We start from the raw sequence: 20,634 nt of genomic DNA on the forward strand, positions 1-20,634 counted from the left end.
TAGAAAGGGTAGTGAGTGGTGGGATGAAGAAGTAAAATTATTAGCGAAAGAGAAGAGAGAGGCATTTGGACGATTTTTGCCAGGAAATAATGCAAATGAGTGGGAGATGTATAAAAGGAATAGGCAGGAGGTCAAGAGAAAGGTGCAAGAGGCAAAAAAGAGGGCAAATGAGAATTGGGGTGAGAGAGTATCATAAGATTTTAGGGAGAATAAAAAGATGTTTTGGAGGATGTAAATAAAGTGCGTAAGACAAAGGAACAAATGGAAACTTCTGTGAAGGGGGGATAATGGGGAGGTGATAAGAAGTAGTGGTGATGGAGTGAGTATTTTGAAGGTTTGTTGAATGTGTTTGATGATAGAGTGGCAGATATAGGGTGTTTTGGTCGAGGTGGTGTACAAAGTGAGAGGGTTAGGGAGAATGATTTGGTAAACGGAGAAGAGGTAGTAAAAGCTTTGCAGGAGATGAAAGCCGGCAAGGCTGTGGGTTTGGATGGTATAGCAGTGGAATTTATTAAAAAAGGGGGTGACTGTATTGTTGACTGATTGGTAAGGTTATTTAATGTATGTATGACTCATGGTGAGGTGCCTGAGGACTGGCGGAATGCTTGCATAGTGCCATTGTACAAAGGCAAAGGGGATAAGAGTGAGTCCTCAAATTACAGAGGTATAAGTTTGTTGAGTATTCCTGGGAAATTTATGGGAGGGTATTGATTGAGAGGTTGAAGGCATGTACAGAGCATCAGATTGGGAAGAGCAGTGTGGTCTAGAAGTGGTAGAGGATGTGTGGATCAGGTGTTTGCTTTGAAAAATGTATGTGAAAAATACTTAGAAAACCAAATGGATTTGTATGTAGCATTTATGGATCTGGAGGCGTATATGATAAAGTTGATAGATATGCTCTGTGAAAGGTATTAGGAATATATGGTGTGGAAGGCAAGTTGTTAGAAGCAGTGAAAAGATTTTATCAAGGATGTAAGGCATGTGTATGTGTAGGAAGAGAGGAAAGTGATTGGTTCTCAGTGAATGTTGGTTTGCAGCAGGGGTGCATGATGTCTCCATGGTTGTTTAATTTGTTTATGGAAGGGGTTGTTAGGGAGGTCAATGCAAGAGTTTTGGAAAGAGGGGCAAGTATGCAGTCTGTTGTTGATGAGAACGCCCGGGAAGTGAGTCAGTTGTTTCGCTGATGATACAGCGCTGGCGGCTGATTCGTGTGAGAAGCTGCGGAAGCTAGTGACTGAGTTTGGTAAAGTGTGTGAAAGAAGAAAGTTGAGAGTAAATGTGAATATGAGCAAGATAATTAGGTACAGTAGGGTTGAGGGACAAGTCAATTGGGAGGTAACTTTGAATGGAGAAAAACTGGAGGAAGTGAAGTGTTTTAGATATGTGGGAGTGGATTTGGTAGTGGATGGAACCATGGAAGCGGAAGTGAATCATAGGGTGGGGGAGAGGGCGAAAGTCCTGGGAGCATTGAAAAATGTGTGGATGTCAAGAACGTTATCTTGGAAAGCAAAAATGGGTATGTTTGAAGGAATAGTGGTTCCAACAATGTTTTATGGTTGCGAGCTGTGGGCTATGGATAGAGTTGTGAAGGAGGGTGGATGTGCTGGAAATGAGATATTTGAGGACAATATGTGGTGTGAGGTGGTTTGATCGAGAAAGTAATGAAAGGGTAAAAGAGATATGTGGAAATATAAATAGTGTGGTTGAGAGAGCAGGAGGGTGTTTTGAAATGGTTTGGTTACATGGAGAGAATGAGTGAGGAAATATTGACAAAGAGGATATATGTGTCAGAGGTGGAGGGAACGAGGAGAAGTGGGAAACCAAATTGGATGTGGAAAAATGTAGTGAAAAAGATTTTGAGTGATTAGGTCCTGAACATGCAGGAGGGTGAAAGGCTTGCAAGGAATAGAGTGAATTGGAACGATGTGGTATATCAGGGTCAACATGCTGTCAATTGATTGAACTGGGGCATATGACACATGTAGGGGTAAACCATGGAAAGTTCTGTGGGGCCTGGATGTGGAAAGGGAGCTGTGGTTTCGATGCATTATACATGACAGCTAGAGACTGAGTGTGAATGAATGTGGCCTTTGTTGTCTTTTCCTAGCACTACCTCGTGCACATGCGGGGGGAGAGGGTTGTCATTTCATGTATGGCGGGGTGGCAATGGGAATGAATAAGGGCAGACAGTATGAATTATGTACATGTGTATATATGTATATGTCTGTGTGTGTGTTTATATTTATGTATACGTTAAGATGTATAGGTATCTATATGTGGTGTGTGGACGTGTATGTATATACAGGTGTATGTGGGTGGGTTGGGCCATTCTTTCGTCTGTTTCCTTGTGCTACCTCGCTAACACGGGAGACCGACAAAGTATGATATAATAAGATATTTATCATACTTGATCGCTGTCTCCTGCGTCAGCGAGATAGCGCAAGGAAACAGATGAGGAATGGCCCAACCAACCCGCATACACATGTACATACATAAACGGCCATACACGCATTTTTACATATATATACATTTCAACATATACATAACATATACATACACAAACATATACATACACAATCATATACATATATACACATGTACATATTCATACTTGCTGCCTTCATCCATTTCTGTCACCACCCTGCCACACATGATATAACATCCCCCCCTCCCCCACCAGTGAGTTAGTGCCAGGAAAAGACAAAAAGTCCCACATTCATTCATTCTCAGTCTCTAGCTGTCATTGTAATGCACTCGAATCCAGCTCCCTTTTCACATCCAGGCCCCACAGACCTTTCCATGGTTTACTCCAGACACTTCACATACCTGGGTTCAATCCACTGATAGCACGTCAACCCCGTTATACCACATCGTTCCAATTCACTCTGTTCCATGCACGCCTTTCACCCTTCTGTAAGTTCAAGCCCCGATTGCTCAAAATCTTTTTCACTCCATCCCTCCACCTCCAATTTGGTTTCCCGCTTCTCCTTGTTCCTTCTACCTCCGATGCATATATCCTCCTTCTCAATCTTTCCTCTCTCATGCTCTCCATGTAACTAAACCATTTCAACACATCCTCTTCTGCTTTCTCACCCACTCTCTTTTTATTACCACACATCTCTCTTACCCTTTCATTACTTACTCGATCAAACCTCCTCACACCACATATTGTCCTCAAACATTCAATTTCCAACATATCCACCCTCCTATGCACAGCCCTATCTATAGCCCATGCCTCGCAACCATATAACATTGTTGGAACCACTATTCCTTCATAACATATCCATTTTTGCTCCGAGATAACGTTCTGGCCTTCCACGCATTCTTCAACACTCCCAGAACCTTCACCCCCTCCCCCACCCTGTGACTCACTTCTGCTTCCATGGATCCATCCACTGCTAAGTCCACTCCCAGGTATCTACAACACTTCACTTCCTCCAGTTTTTCTCCATTCAAACTTACCTCCCAATTTACTTGTCCCTCAACCCTCCTGAACTTAATAACCTTGCTCTTATTCACATTTACTCTCTGCTTTCTTCTTTCACACACTTTACCAAACTCAGTCACTAACCTCTATAGTTTCTCACCTGAATCAGCCACCAGCACTGTATCATCAGCAAACAACCACTGACTCTTTTCCCAAGCTCTCTCATCCAGAACAGACTGCATACTTCCACTTCTCCAAAACTCTTGCATTCACCTCCCTAACCACCCTATCCATAAACAAATTAAACATCCATGGAGACATCACGTACCACTGCTGCAAACCGACATTCACTGGGAACCAGTCACTTTCCTCTCTTTCTACTCGTACACATGCCTTAAATCCTTGGTAAAAACATTTCACTGCTTCTAGCAACTTAATTTCCACTGCATATACCCTTAAATACCTTCCACAAAGTATCTCTATCAACCCTATCACATGCCTCTTCCAGATCCATAAATGCTACATACAAATGCATCTGTTTTTATGAGTATTTCTCACATACATTCTTCAAAGCAAACACCTGATCCACAGGGGAGTGAGGGAGGAATGGGATGTATGTAGGGAAGCAGTGATGGCTTGCACAAAAGATGCTTGTGGCATGAGAAAGGTGGGAGGTTGGCAGATTAGAAAGGATAGTGAGTGGTGGGATGAAGAAGTAAGATTGTTAGTGAAAGAGAAGAGAGAGGTGTTAGGACGATTTTTGCTGGGAAGTAGTGCAAAGGACTGGGAGTTGTATAAAAGAAAGTGGCAGGAGGTCAAGAGAAAGGTGCATGAGGTGAAAAAAGGGCAAATGAGAAGTTGGGGTGAGACAGTATCATTTGATATTTGGGAGAATACAAAGATGTTTTCTAAGGAGGTAAATATAGTGCATAAGACAAGAGAACAAATGGTAACATCACTGAATGGGGCTAATGGGGAGGTAATAACAGGTAGTGATGAAGTGAGAAAGAGATGGAATGAGTATTTTGAAGGTTGTTGAATGTGTTTGATGATAGAGTGGCAGATATAGGGTGTTTTGTTCGAGGTGGTGTGCAAAGTGGGAGGGTCTGGGAGAATGGTTTAGTAAACAGAGAAGAGGTAGTGAAAGCTTTGTGGAAGATGAAAGCCGGCAAGGCGGCGGGTTTGAATGGTATTGCAATGGAATTTATAAAAAAGGGGTGCCTCTGTTGTTGATGGATAGGTAAGGATATTCATGGTGAAGTACCTGAGGATTGGCGGAATGCACGCATAGTGCCATTGTACAAAGGCAAAGGAGATAAAGGTGAGTGTTCAAATTACAGAGGTATAAGTTTGTTGAGTATTTCTGGGAAATTATATGGGAGGGTATTGATTGAGTACTGTATATGTGTAATGATACTTCATTACAGTGAATAATTAATTTTGATAACTATAAATGTGATGGGTTCTATGTCATTGAGAAAACAACATTATGTAAGTTCATTCATGACACAGTTGTTTCCAAAAAGACTTGAGATATTTCTCTTCCTGTTTGTTTATAGTGAAATAAAACATTAATTTCTTCAATATCTTTGATATACACAATGGTGCAACATAAGAAAGCAGTAACACAATGTTTTTTACGTACAGATGCTCCTTGACTTATGATAGAGTTACATTCTGATAAACCCATCTTAGTTGAAAATATCGTAAGATGAAAATACATTTGATACTGTACATCTAACCTACCGTAAGTTGAAAATACATTTAATGCTGTACATCTAACCTACTGAACATCATACCTTAGCCTAGTAATAATGTACATCTAACCTACCGAACATCATACCTTAGCCTAATATAGTCTACCGTACATTATCCTGCAGTTGGACAGATTTGCCTGATACAAAAGCTATTTTATAATAGTGTTGAATATCTCATGTGATTTATTTAATATTTTACTGAAAAAAGAAAAAAATAGTTGTATGGGTACTCACCATTAAGGTACTTAGCTGAACACTGGGTTCAAGAATGTTTGAAGCATATAACACTAAAATTAGTTGCTAGGTGATGAGGATGATACATCAAGAGGGTCATCAATTTCTCGCTCTTCTGATGGTCTTGAGAATTGCTGGTAGAAGGCACTTGTGACCGTGTGGCTGACTGAAAGTTGCAGCTCATTGCTGCTACGCAGCATCTTGAGAGAGTATCGTACTGCATATCGCTAGTCCGGGGAAAAGTAGAAAAATCGTAAGTTGGATCATTGTAAGTCAGGGAGCATCAGTACAGATACTGTATTGTACTTACCAGAGCAGTTGGTGTTTGCAAGCATACGCTGCTTTGGGCCATCATAGGATTTATTGGACCAATTCTGATGAATCTGATATCTGATTGGGCTTTGGATGTTAAAGTTAGTTTCTGATCTGTACAATGTGCAGTGTCTGAAATAAAGAGGGTTCACTGTGTATCTAAGGAGTATTTTGTAGTGATTTCTATAATGTTGTGATGATATGTATTTGTTTTATTTACTTTGTTGTTGGTGAAGAGTGCCACATCTTTTGTAAAAAGTAAATCTGATGTGTTATTCTCTTATGTTGGTATGTTGCACAAGGTTGGCCTCTTGCATATGTTCATTACCTTCATTTGCCATTTCCTTTTATCTGCAGATATATTATTCCTTGTTTTACATTTAAGTCTACATCTATGATCTGCCTCTTTTTTCCCATTCAACAAAATGAAAACTGAACTCTGCAGTCTGCACAACTGTTGAGTCAGGTTTCTTTTGGTTTTGTAGGATCTCTTTCATATCTTCCAGTATAACACTAAACTCCTCTACTTTGGTTTTGGATGGTTTGTAGTCACATTAGCTACTGTTTTTGATGTTAGGATATTTACTGCAAAAATTCACATTTCTTATTGCTTGTGTTCACCAATAGATTGACTTTTAATCGACAGTAATTATGTATTTCTAATTACCTATCTGCACTGTATGGGAAGGGACACTTGATAAATGGATTTCTTCTCTTCTACCAAGCTAACAGTGCACAAATGTAGTAAGTGAAGTGTTCGATTATATGAAACATTGAGAATACTTTTGTTTTCTAGATACCCAGAGCGCTGCTGACAAAGGGCTATCACTTTGGACCATGATGCAAGAGGAAGACATGTCTCCATCACAACCCTTCCTCTCAACCCTTGCATCCCTTCTGGCTACTAATAATATGAAAATACCTTTCCAAACCTAGTAATATAAACAGCATTATTAGCAACAGAGTTATGATAAATTCTAGCGTCATTTCATGGTTTTTAGTATTTTTACTTCTAAAGAGTATCATAACTGGTTAATTCCTGTGCTGCTTCTTAGCCTTTTTTGCCTCACCCATGGTGGGCCACTGTCAGAGATCAACTCTGTGCAGTTTCCAAATGCTTCTACTGAATGTACCTGCTGGCTGCTTTTACCCATTGTGTCTACCTAATATTTTTGCCTAATGTTCCAACCTACTGCTTCTACCTAATGATCCCACTTATTGTTCCTACATACTACTTTTGCCTAATGTTTCTACCTAATGCTCCTGCACAATATTACTACCTACAACATCTATCTATTGCTCCTACTAATTTGCCAAAAGGCAGGGCTGGTGCATTATGCTTACTGCAGGAAAATTTAAAGGTACAAATATTGAGTTGTGTGAGCTAAGTGTAGTCATCTGTTATGTGGGACAAGATAGTATGTTTGTGGTCAGAATGCCAGCAGTCCATGTGTAGGTGAGGCAGAAAGAGAAGACAGCTACCTGGGTCTAAGGAGTACTACTTTAGAACCACTGAAGTGCTGGCGCACTACGCAGCCATCACTAACCCTCCCAATACCCTGGCAGGTAGTACTGGTGATATAGCTCCCTGGTTGGTGACTGCCTGCCATCCAATACTTACTTGTCATGTATAATGTTATATTGAATCTTATTCGTATTTAGAATATGTAAATATATATAATGTATAAAGCATGTAAAGATATTTATTTATTTTACTCAACCAAAACTCTTGTTTGTCTCTGCTTTTGTCTGTAATGTTTATTATCATTACTTTCTTTTCCAGTTTGATATGGTGGGTAAGGTTCATGCAGCCTCTGCATCATCACTCACACCTATCCTTCCAAACATGAAAGTGCTTCTTACTTTTGAATTTTAAACACTAGGTTGAATCATCAATTAAGACTAATGTCTCCATTCATACCTCATTCAGACACAAAATGTTTCCTTTGCATCCAGTTCCCATTCATTCCTTTACCTTTATTTGAAATATCCTAAACCTTAACAAGTTCTCTCACTACATCTGTCCATTTCTTCTGTAGTATGTTTCTTTTCCTTGTACCTTTTTTGTATTGTTATAATTTTTTTTGAACAACCTTTCACCTGCTATATGCTCCACGTATTGTAAGTATCATAAAGAATGAGGTCAGGAAGTGCATCTTCTGTGAATAGGTTCAAGATTGAGGAAAGTTGTAAAGTTTCAGTACCTCATGGGGATACTCTAGTTTTTCTGTAGAGGGCCAGTCTCACCCTGCCTTCTTGTAGTAATCTTGTTAATACACCCTTTAGGGTTGGAACTAAAAGGGAAGGCATTGCTCAACTCCAATAGGGAAATCCTTTTAAGTACAGACAAACACTTGATAAGTGCTAGGACTTTTTAGTTTTTGGACAATCTTGGAGCCTCGCTGCCTCTGTAAACACTGTGCTGGAGCTGCCTGTGGTCTGTCAGTGATGAGGCAAAAAAGGCTGAGAAGTGACATTGGAGTCTTCTGAGGAGAAAAGAGATGGGTGATTGAGGGTGATGGCAATGAATGTAAATGGGATGTCTGATGAGAGTAAATGGAGGGAACTTGTGGAAATGTTATGTGAGAGGTAAGGAAGGAGTGTTGCTGAATGAAAAGGAGGAAGTGAAAGGAAGAAGGGAAGAGTATTTTGAAGAACTGATGAACTTGGGACAAGGGGAGGCAGATGTTACATGCATGGGTATAGAGGATGGAAGGAAGAGGATACAAGTGCAGGGCCTATAGCAAAAAGTGAGGTAAGAAAGGAGGCTGAGGGTATGAAAGGCACCTGGAGTGGATGGGATTATGGCTGATATGCTAAAGTATGGAGGTGAAAGTGTGATAGAGTGTATGCATCTGATATGTAATTTAGCATGGAAGTAGAAGGTTGTCCCTGAGGATTGGCTGAAAGCTATTATTGTTCTTTTGTTCAAAGGAAAAGGTACAAAGAATGTGTGTAGCAATTATAGTGTACCAGAAAAAAATGTTGAATGGTAGAGTAATGGAAGTGACTGAATGCAGAGTAAGTGAAGAGCAAGGGGGGTTTAGGAAAGGTAGAGGATGTGTGGCTCAGATTTTTGTAGTAAATATGAACGTGAAAAAGTATTGAGCAAAAGGCAAGAAGTTGTATAAAGTTTTTAAGGATCTGGAGAAAGTGTATGACTGAGTTGATTGAAAAGTTTCATGGGATGTGTTAAGGATATATGGTATAGGGGGACAACTGTTGGATGGTGTGAAAGCCTTCAATAGAGAAGCAAATGCATGTGTAAGAGTTGAAGGATAGTTGAGTGAAAGTTTTAGTACACATGTGGGTGTGAGGCAGGGCTGTGTGATGTCACCATGGCTTTTTGTTATGCATACAGGTACACCACCGAATATCTGGCAACTGATGGTTCGACACCTCCTTTAGTCTGGATATAATTACGTGAGGGAAGCTGAAATTACCGCGGCCACCAGATGAATTTACTTGGTGGTCACAGATGGCGTTGTGTGTAGGGGCGCTTATTTACATTCTTTACACTGCACTTGGTGGTGATACCGCAATTCTGTGAGATTCTTAGTTTATTTTGCTTAGATTTAAACCTAGCTATGGCTTTTAAGACATATGAGAGTGTCAGTTGTGGTGTCAAACGTAAACACCAGTCCATATCGATCCAAGATAAAGTAGAACTGTTGAAAAATGGACCGTGGTGTTTCGATGCGTAAGCTGTGTGACATCTACAGTATTGGTTCATCAACTGTTTATGATATAAAGAAGCAAAGGGAGAAAATCTTGAAATTCTATGCAGACAGCGATTCCAAGAAGCAAATGATGATTAGAAAACTATGAAAGATGGTAAGACTACTGAGCACGATTTAATGATGATGGAATGGTTTCAACACTGTCGGAGTGAATGAGTGGATTTGTCAGATAGCAGGTAGCAGGCTAAGTTGTTCCATAAAGAACTTAGATTACACAACATGAGCATGACTATAGTGAAGGATGGCTTCAAAGATTCAAAAAGCGTCATAGAATTTCCATGAATAAAGTGTGCAGAGAAAAGTGTTCTGCAAACCACGAAGGACCTGCCGAGTATGTGGACGAATTTGTGAAACTCATAGCTGAAGAGCACTTCAGTCCTGAGCAGGTGTATAAGTGCCTGTATTTCATTCATTTTTTCAATTTACATTTAATATTTGTTTAATTTATTTTCTAGCAGTCCATGGTATAACTTAGACACACGGGAGATGTATTATTAGTGGGGTAGAGGTGTGTTGATGAATTATCATTACGTGACCATGGTTGGTCCAGCAAAATGGTTAATCCGACAGGGCTTTGGAATAATGAGAGCTGGAAAATTGGTGGTTTACCTGTATATGGATGGAATGATAAGAGAGATGAAAGCAAAACAAGGAAAAAGGGGTGTAGAGATGGAGTGTAGCAGAGATATAGTGGGTAGTGGTAAGCCTTTTTGCTGATGATGCTGTGTTTGCTAAGAGTGTAGAGAAGTTACTGAAAGTTGTAAATGTGTTTTACATTGTATGTAAGCATAGATGATTTAGCGTAAATGCAAGTAAAAGTAAAGGAATGGTGTTTCATAGGAAACAGAGTGAAAGTATAGATTTTGTAAAGTTATATAGAGTGAAAGAATGTGTACTAGGTTGTGATATGGATGCATGGGTGAAAGACTGGATAAGTTGAGAGAAGTTAAGTGTTTAGTAACTCTTGGGTAAGTTTGGTGATATGGAAGAAGAGATAAGGGAGAGAGCAGTACAGGCCATAGGTTTCATTGGATCCTTTAATGCAAAAATGAAGGGTAGAGGTGTAAGTATGGAAATGAGGTTAGAGGTATATGGAAGTGGAAAGGATTAAGGGACAGCATGGTCCTCCCAACCCAGATCTATGCAGCCAAAACATGGGCTAGGAATGAGTCACAGAGGTTAAGAATCCAGGTTGTGTAGATGAGCTATTTGATTCGAAGAGCTTGTGGTGTGACTAGATGGAATTAAAAAAGGAATGAAGGTGTTTGAGAGATGTGGTATGGCAGGGAATGCACAGGGAAACGTAATACTTTATTGGGCGCTTGGAAAGAATGCAAGACTGGAAGTTTACAAGGAGTGTATGATAGTACAATTAAAGGGGTAGGTCTGAAAGCAAGACCATCTGTGACATGGACAGTATACTGGAGGGAGAGAAATGGTGGAAGAATGTGTATAATGGTGTATGCAAGGGAGACATGTAAGGACAAGTGGAGACTCTTTTGCCAGGGCGGCCACCCCTTGATGGGAATTCCCAGAGGGAAAGGGCGTTAGAGATTTATTTATTTTTATTTATTTATTTTGCTTTGTCGCTGTCTCCCGCGTTAGCGAGGTAGCACAAGGAAACAGACGAAAGAATGGCCCAACCCACCCACATACACATGTATATACTTACATGTCCACACACGCAAATATACATACCTATACATCTCAATGTACACATATATATACACACACAGACATATACATATATACACATGTACATAATTCATACAGTCTGCCTTTATTTATTCCCATCGCCATCTCGCCACACATGGAATAACAACCCCCTCCCCCCTCATGTGTGCGAGGTAGCGCTAGGAAAAGACAACAAAGGCCACATTCGTTCACACTCAGTCTCTAGCTGTCATGTAATAATGCATCGAAACCACAGCTTCCTTTCCACATCCAGGCCCCACAGAACTTTCCATGGTTTACCCCAGATGCTTCACATGCCCTGTTTCAATCCATTGACAGCACGTCGACCCTGGTATACCACATCGTTCCAATACACTCTATTCCTTGCACGCCTTTCACCTTCCTGCATGATCAGGCCCCAATCACTCAAAATCTTTTTCACTCCATCCTTCCACCTCCAATTTGGTTTCCCACTTCTCCTCGTTCCCTCCACCTCTGACACATATATCCTCTTGGTCAATCTCTCCTCACTCATTCTCTCCATGTGACCAAACCACTTCAAAATACCCTCTTCTGCTCTCTCAACCACACTCTTTTTATTTCCACACATCTCTCTTACCCTTACATTACTTACTTGATCAAACCACCTCACACCACATATTGTCCTCAAACATCTCATTTCCAGCACATCCACCCCCCTGCGCACAACTCTATCCATAGCCCACGCCTCGCAACCATACAACATTGTTGGAACCACTATTCCTTCAAACATAGCCATTTTTGCTTTCCGAGATAATGTTCTCGACTTCCAAACATTCTTCAAGGCTCCCAGAATTTTTGCCCCCTCCCCCATCCCATGGTTCACTTCCGCTTCCATGGTTCCATCCGCTGCCAGATCCACTCCCGGATATCTAAAACACTTTACTTCCCCCAGTTTTTCTCCATTCAAACTTACCTCCCAATTGACTTGACCCTCAACCCTCCTGTACCTAATAACCTTGCTCTTATTCACATTTACTCTTAACTTTCTTCTTTCACACACTTTACCAAACTCAGTCACCAGCTTCTGCAGTTTCTCACATGAATCAGCCACCAGCGCTATATCATCAGCGAACAACAACTGACTCACTTCCCAAGCTCTCTCATCCACAACGGCCTGCATATTTGCCCTTCTTTCCAAAACTCTTGCATTCACCTCCCTAACAACTCCATCCATAAACAAATTAAACAACCATGGAGACATCACACACCCCTGCCGCAAACCTACATTCACTAAGAACCAATCACTTCCCTCTCTTCCTACACGTACACATGCCTTACATCCTCGATAAAAACTTTTCACTGCTTCTAACAACTTGCCTTCCACACCATATATTCTTAATACCTTCCACAGAGCATCTGTATCAACTCTATCATATGCCTTCTCCAGATCCATAAATGCTACATACAAATCCATTTGCTTTTCTAAGTATTTCTCACATACATTCTTCAAAGCAAACACCTGATCCACACATCCTCTACCACTTCTGAAACCACACTGCTCTTCCCCAATCTGATGCTCTGTACATACCTTCACCCTCTCAATCAATACCCTCACATATAATTTACCAGGAATACTCAACAAACTTATACCTCTGTAATTTGAACACTCACTCTTATCCCCTTTGCCTTTGTACAATGGCACTATGCAAGCATTCTGCCAATCCTCAGGCACCTCACCGTGAATCATACATACTTTGAATAACCCTACCAACCAGTCAACAATACAGTCACCCCCTTTTTTAATAAATTCCACTGCAGTACCATCCAAACCTGCTGCCTTGCCGGCTTTCATCTTCCGTAAAGTTTTTACTGCCTCTTCTCTATTTACTAAATCATTTTCCCTAACCCTCTCACTTTGCACACCACCTCGATCAAAACACCCTATATCTGCCACTTTATCATGAAACACATTCAACAAACCTTCAAAATACTCACTCCATCTCCTTCTCACATCACCACTACTTGTTATCACCTCCCCATTTGCGCCCTTCACTGAAGTTCCCATTTGCTCCCTTGTCTTACGCACTTTGTTTACCTCCTTCCAGAACATCTTTTTTTTTTTTTTTTTTTTTTATACTTTGTCGCTGTCTCCCGCGTTTGCGAGGTAGCGCAAGGAAACAGACGAAAGAAATGGCCCAACCCCCCCCATACACATGTACATACACACGTCCACACACGCAAATATACATACCTACACAGCTTTCCATGGTTTACCCCAGACGCTTCACATGCCTTGATTCACTCCACTGACAGCACGTCAACCCCTGTATACCACATCGCTCCAATTCACTCTATTCCTTGCCCTCCTTTCACCCTCCTGCATGTTCAGGCCCCGATCACACAAAATCTTTTTCACTCCATCTTTCCACCTCCAATATGGTCTCCCTCTTCTCCTCGTTCCCTCCACCTCCGACACATATATCCTCTTGGTCAATCTTTCCTCACTCATTCTCTCCATGTGCCCAAACCATTTCAAAACACCCTCTTCTGCTCTCTCAACCACGCTCTTTTTATTTCCACACATCTCTCTTACCCTTACGTTACTTACTCGATCAAACCACCTCACACCACACATTGTCCTCAAACATCTCATTTCCAGCACATCCATCCTCCTACGCACAACTCTATCCATAGCCCACGCCTCGCAACCATACAACATTGTTGGAACTACTATTCCTTCAAACATACCCATTTTTGCTTTCCGAGATAATGTTCTCGACTTCCACACATTTTTCAAGGCTCCCAAAATTTTCGCCCCCTCCCCCACCCTATGATCCACTTCCGCTTCCATGGTTCCATTCACTGACAGATCCACTCCCAGATATCTAAAACACTTCACTTCCTCCAGTTTTTCTCCATTCAAACTCACCTCCCAATTGACTTGACCCTCAACCCTACTGTACCTAATAACCTTGCTCTTATTCACATTTACTCTTAACTTTCTTCTTCCACACACTTTACCAAACTCAGTCACCAGCTTCTGCAGTTTCTCACATGAATCAGCCACCAGCGCTGTATCATCAGCGAACAACAACTGACTCACTTCCCAAGTTCTCTCATCCCCAACAGACTTCATACTTGCCCCTCTTTCCAGGACTCTTGCATTTACCTCCCTAACAACCCCATCCATAAACAAATTAAACAACCATGGAGACATCACACACCCCTGCCGCAAACCTACATTCACTGAGAACCAATCACTTTCCTCTCTTCCTACACGTACACATGCCTTACATCCTCGATAAAAACTTTTCACTGCTTCTAACAACTTGCCTCCCACACCATATATTCTTAATACCTTCCACAGAGCATCTCTATCAACTCTATCATATGCCTTCTCCAGATCCATAAATGCTACATACAAATCCATTTGCTTTTCTAAGTATTTCTCACATACATTCTTCAAAGCAAACACCTGATCCACACATCCTCTACCACTTCTGAAACCGCACTGCTCTTCCCCAATCTGATGCTCTGTACATCTTTTTATTCTCCCCAAAATTTAATGATACTCTCTCACCCCAACTCTCATTTGCCCTTTTTTTCACCTCTTGCACCTTTCTCTTGACCTCCTGTCTCTTTCTTTTATACATCTCCCACTCAATTTCATTTTTTCCCTGCAAAAATCGTCCAAATGCCTCTCTCTTCTCTTTCACTAATACTCTTACTTCTTCATCCCACCACTCACTACCCTTTCTAATCAACCCACCTCCCACTCTTCTCATGCCACAAGCATCTTTTGCGCAATCCATCGCTGATTCCCTAAATACATCCCATTCCTCCCCCACTCCCCTTACTTCCATTGTTCTCACCTTTTTCCATTCTGTACTCAGTCTCTCCTGGTACTTCCTCACACAGGTCTCCTTCCCAAGCTCACTTACTCTCACCACCCTCTTCACCCCAACATTCACTCCTCTTTTCTGAAAACCCATACAAATCTTCACCTTAGCCTCCACAAGATAATGATCAGACATCCCTCCAGTTGCACCTCTCAGCACATTAACATCCAAAAGTCTCTCTTTCGCACACCTGTCAATTAACACGTAATCCAATAACGCTCTCTGGCCATCTCTTCTACTTACATAAGTATACTTATGTATATCTCACTTTTTAAACCAGGTATTCCCAATCATCAGTCCTTTTTCAGCACATAAATCTACAAGCTCTTCACCATTTCCATTTACAACACTGAACACCCCATGTATACCAATTATTCCCTCAACTGCCATATTACTCACCTTTGCATTCAAATCACCCATCACTATAACCCGGTCTCGTGCATCAAAACCACTAACACACTCATTCAGCTGCTCCCAAAACACTTGCCTCTCTTGATCTTTCTTCTCATGCCCAGGTGCATATGCACCAATAATCACCCACCTCTCTCCATCAACTTTCAGTTTTACCCATATTAATCGAGAATTTACTTTCTTACATTCTATCACATACTCCCACAACTCCTGTTTCAGGAGTATTGCTACTCCTTCCCTTGCTCTTGTCCTCTCACTAACCCCTGACTTTACTCCCCAGACATTCCCAAACCACTCTTCCCCTTTACCCTTGAGCTTCGTTTCACTCAGAGCCAAAACATCCAGGTTCCTTTCCTCAAACATACTACCTATCTCTCCTTTTTTCACATCTTGGTTACATCCACACACATTTAGGCACCCCACTCTGAGCCTTCGAGGAGGATGAGCACTCCCCGCGTGACTCCTTCTTCTGTTTCCCATTTTAGAAAGTTAATACAAGGAGGGGAGGATTTCTGGCCCCCCGCTCCCGTCCCCTCTAGTCGCTTTCCCTTGTCTTACGCACTTTAGTTACCTCCTTCCAGAACATCTTGTTATTCTCCCTAAAATTTAATGATACTCTCTCACCCCAACTCTCATTTGCCCTCTTTTTCACCTCTTGCACCTTTCTCTTGACCTCCTGCCTCTTTCTTTTATACATCTCCCACTCATTTGCATTTTTTCCTTGCAAAAATCGTCCAAATGTGTCTCTCTTCTCTTTAACTAATAATCTTACTTCTTCATCCCACCACTCACTACCCTTTCTAATCAACCAGCCTCCCACGCTTCTCATGCCACAAGCATCTTTTGCACAAGCCATCACTGCTTCCCTAAATACATCCCATTCCTCCCCCACTCCCCTTACCTCCTTTGTTCTCACCTTTTTCCATTCTGTACTCAGTATCTCCTGGGACTTCCTCTCACAAGTCTCCTTCCCAAGCTCACTTACTCTCACCACTCTACCCCAACATTCTCTCTTCTTTTCTGAAAACCCCTACAAATTCTTCACCTTCGCCTCCACAAGATAATGATCAGACGTCCCTCCAGTTGCACCTCTCAGCACATTAACATCCAAAAGTCTCTCTTTCGCGCGCCTATCAATTAACACTTAATCCAATAACGCTTTCTGGCCATCTCTCCTACTTACTTACGTGTACTTATGTATATCTCGCTCTTTAAACCAGGTATTCCCAATCACCATTTCTTTTTCAGCACATAAATCTACAAGCTCTTTACCATTTCCATTTACAACACTGAACACCCCATGCATACCAATTATTCCCTCAACTGCCACATTACTCACCTTTGCATTCAAATCACCCATCACTATAACCCGGTCTTGTGCATCAAAACCACTAACACACTCATTCAGCTGCTTCCAAAATTTCTTGCCTCTCATGCTCTTTCTTCTCATGCCCAGGTGCATATGCACCAATAATCACCCATCTCTCCATCCACTTTCAGTTTTGCCCATATCAATCTAGAATTTACTTTCTTACACTCTATCACATACTCCCACAACTCCTGTTTCAGGAGTAGTGCTACTCCTTCCCTTGCTCTTGTCCTCTCACTAACCCCTGACTTTACTCCCAAGACATTCCCAAACCACTCTTCACCTTTACCCTTGAGCTTCGTTTCACTCAGAGCCAAAACATCCAGGTTCCTTTTCTCAAAGATACTACCTATCTCTCCTTTTTTCTCATCTTGGTTACATCCACACACATTTAGACACCCCAATCTGAGCCTTCGAGGAGGATGAGCACTCCCCGCGTGACTCCTTCTTCTGTTTCCCCTTTTAGAAAGTTAGAATACAAGGAGGGGAGGGTTTCTGGCCCCCTCAAAAGGATTACCATGGCAACAGTCTCCATAACCCAAGAACTCCAGTGCCACTTCTTAACCTTTAGTGCCTCACCCTTAACAGGCCACTGACAGAGGGCAAGTCTAGCGCAGTGTTTGTAGAAGCTCTAATGCTCCTACCTATTACTTCTGCCTAATGTTTCTACCTAATGCTCCTGCACAATATTACTACCTACAACATCTATCTATTGCTCCTACTAATTTGCCAAAAGGCAGGGCTGGTGCATTATGCTTACTGCAGGAAAATTTAAAGGTACAAATATTGAGTTGTGTGAGCTAAGTGTAGTCATCTGTTATGTGGGACAAGATAGTTTGTTTGTGGTTCACCTACCTGCTGTGTTCACCTTCCTGCTGTGACTGCTGTTTTCATCTACCTGCTGTGACTGAGATGTTCACTTACTGCTGTGACTGCTGTTTTCATCTACCTGCTGTGACAGATGTTCACTTACCTGCTGTGTTCACTTACCTGCTGTGTTCACCTACCTGCTGACTACTGTTTTCACCTACCTGCTGTGTTCACTTACCTGCTGTGTTCACATACCTGCTGTGACTGCTGTGTTCATTTACTTGCTGATTGTTGTGTTCACTTACCTGCTGTGTTCACCTTCCTGCTGTGACTGCTGAGTTCACCTACTTGCTGATTGTGTTCACCTACCTGCTGACTACTGTTTTCACCTACCTCTGTGACTGCTGTTTTCACCTACCTGCTGACTACTGTTTTCACCTACCTGCTGTGACAGATGTTCACTTACCTGCTGTGTTCACTTACCTGCTGTGTTCACCTACCTGCTGTGTTCACCTACCTGCTGTGACAGATGTTCACTTACCTGCTGTGTTCACCTACCTGCTGTGTTCACCTACCTGCTGAGACTGCTGTGTTCACCTACCTGCTGTGACAGATGTTCACTTACCTGCTGTGACTGAGATGTTCACCTACCTGCAGTGACTGCTGTGTTCACCTACCTCAAGTGACTGCTGTGTTCACATACCTGCTGTGACTGAGATGTTCACTTACCTGCTGTGTTCACTTACTGCTGTGACTGCTGTATTCACCTACCTGCTGTGGCTGCTGTGTTCACCTTACCTGCTGTGACTGAGATGTTCACTTACTGCTGTGACTGCTGTTTTCACCTACCTGCTGTGTTCACATACCTGCTGTGACTGCTGTTTTCATCTACCTGCTGTGACAGATGTTCACTTACCTGCTGTGACTGAGATGTTCACCTACCTGCTGTGTTCACCTACCTCAAGTGACTGCTGTGTTCACTTACCTGCTGTGTTCACCTTCCTGCTGTGACTGCTGTGATCACCTACCTGCTGTGACAGATGTTCACTTACCTGCCGTGTCTGCTGTGTTCACCTACCTCAAGTGACTGCTGTGTTCACTTACCTGCTCTGACTGCTGTTTTCACCTACCTGCTGTGTTCACATACCTGCTGTGACTGCTGTATTCACCTACCTGCTGACTACTGTTTTCACCTACCTGCTGTGTTCACCTATTTGCTGATTGTTGTGTTCATCTACCTGCTGTGACTACTGTTTTCACCTACCTGCTGTGTTCACCTACCTGCTGACTACTGTTTTCACCTACCTGCTGAGACTGCTGTGTTCACTTACCTGCCGTGTCTGCTCTGTTCACCTACCTGCTGACTACTGTTTTCACCTACCTGCTGTGAATGCTGTGTTCCCCTACCTGCTGTGACAGATGTTCACTTACCTGCTTGACTGCTGTGTTCACCTACCTGCTGTGACAGATGTTCACTTACCTGCTGTGACTGAGATGTTCACTACCTGCTGTGATGCTGTGTTCACCTATTTGCTGATTGTTGTGTTCATCTACCTGCTGTGACTACTGTTTTCACCTACCTGCTGTGACTGAGATGTTCACTACCTGCTGTGACTGCTGTTTTCACCTACCTGCTGTGTTCACCTATTTGCTGATTGTTGTGTTCACCTACCTCAAGTGACTGCTGTGTTTACCTACCTGCTGTGTTCACCTACCTCAAGTGACTGCTGTGTTCACCTACCTGCTGAGACTGCTGTGTTCACCTACCTCAAGTGACTGCTGTGTTCACTTACCTGCTGTGTTCACCTTACCTGCTGTGACTGAGATGTTCACCTACCTGCTGTGTTCACCTACCTGCTGTGATGCTGTGTTCACCTACTGCTGTGTTCACCTACCTACTGTGACTGCTGTTTTCACCTACCTGCTGACTACTGTTTTCACCTACTGCTGTGACTGCTGTGTTCACCTACTGCTGTGACTGCTGTATTCACTTACCTGCTGTGATTGCTGTGTTCACCTACCTGCAGTGACTGCTGTGTTCACCTACCTGGTCTGACTGCTGTGTTCATCTACCTGTTGTGACTGAGATGTTCACCTACCTGCTGAGACTGCTGTGTTCACCTACCTGCTTGTGACTGCTGTGTTCACCTACCTGCTGATTGTTGTGTTCACCTACCTGCTGTGGACTGCTGTGTTCACATACCTGCTGTGACTGAGATGTTCACCTACCTGCTGTGACAGATGTTCACTTACCTGCTGTGTTCACTACCTGCTGTGACTGAGATGTTCACTTACCTGCTGTGTTCACTTACCTGCCGTGTCTGCTCTGTTCACCTACCTGCTGACTACTGTTTTCACCTACCTGCTGTGACAGATGTTCACTTACCTGCTGTGTTCACCTACCTGCTGTGACAGATGTTCACTTACTGCTGTGTTCACCTATTTGCTGATTGTTGTGTTCACCTACCTGCTGTGACAGATGTTCACTTACCTGCTTGACTGCTGTGTTCACTTACCTGCTGTGATGCTGTGTTCACCTACCTGCTGTGACAGATGTTCACTTACTGCTGTGACTGCTGTTTTCATCTACCTGCTGTGACTGAGATGTTCACTACCTGCTGTGACTGAGATGTTCACTACCTGCTGTGACTGAGATGTTCACTTACCTGCTGTGACTGAGATGTTCACTACCTGCTGTGACTGAGATGTTCACTACCTGCTGTGACTGATGTGTTCACCTACCTGTTGTGACTGAGATGTTCACCTACCTGCTGTGACAGATGTTCACTTACCTGCTGTGATGCTGTGTTTGCTAAGAGTGTAGAGAAGTTACTGAAAGTTGTAAATGTGTTTTACATTGTATGTTAAGCATAGATGATTTAGGTAAATGCAAGTAAAAGTAAAGGAATGGTGTTTCATAGGAAACAGAGTGAAAGTATAGATTTTGTAAAGTTATATAGAGTGAAAGAATGTGTACTAGGTTGTGATATGGATGCATGGGTGAAAGACTGGATAAGTT

The 20,634-nt window shown here is 42.3% G+C and overlaps 1 protein-coding gene across 2 annotated transcripts in view; it reads left to right on the plus strand.

Annotated features, from left to right (window-relative positions):
- LOC139759410 (leucine-rich PPR motif-containing protein, mitochondrial-like) overlaps positions 1–7,432 on the plus strand; it is a 407,417-nt gene extending 399,985 nt beyond the window's left edge. For both annotated transcript variants that reach the window (XM_071681494.1, XM_071681495.1), the window contains exon 15: positions 6,527–7,432. In XM_071681494.1, the coding sequence (XP_071537595.1) occupies positions 6,527–6,666 (140 nt within the window). In that variant the 3' untranslated portion in view covers positions 6,667–7,432. The remainder of the gene's footprint in view (positions 1–6,526) is intronic.
- The last annotated feature ends 13,202 nt before the right edge of the window (positions 7,433–20,634 follow it).

The sequence above is a fragment of the Panulirus ornatus genome, chromosome 33 (assembly GCF_036320965.1).
Source record: "Panulirus ornatus isolate Po-2019 chromosome 33, ASM3632096v1, whole genome shotgun sequence".
In the NCBI taxonomy this organism is placed as follows: domain Eukaryota; kingdom Metazoa; phylum Arthropoda; class Malacostraca; order Decapoda; family Palinuridae; genus Panulirus; species Panulirus ornatus.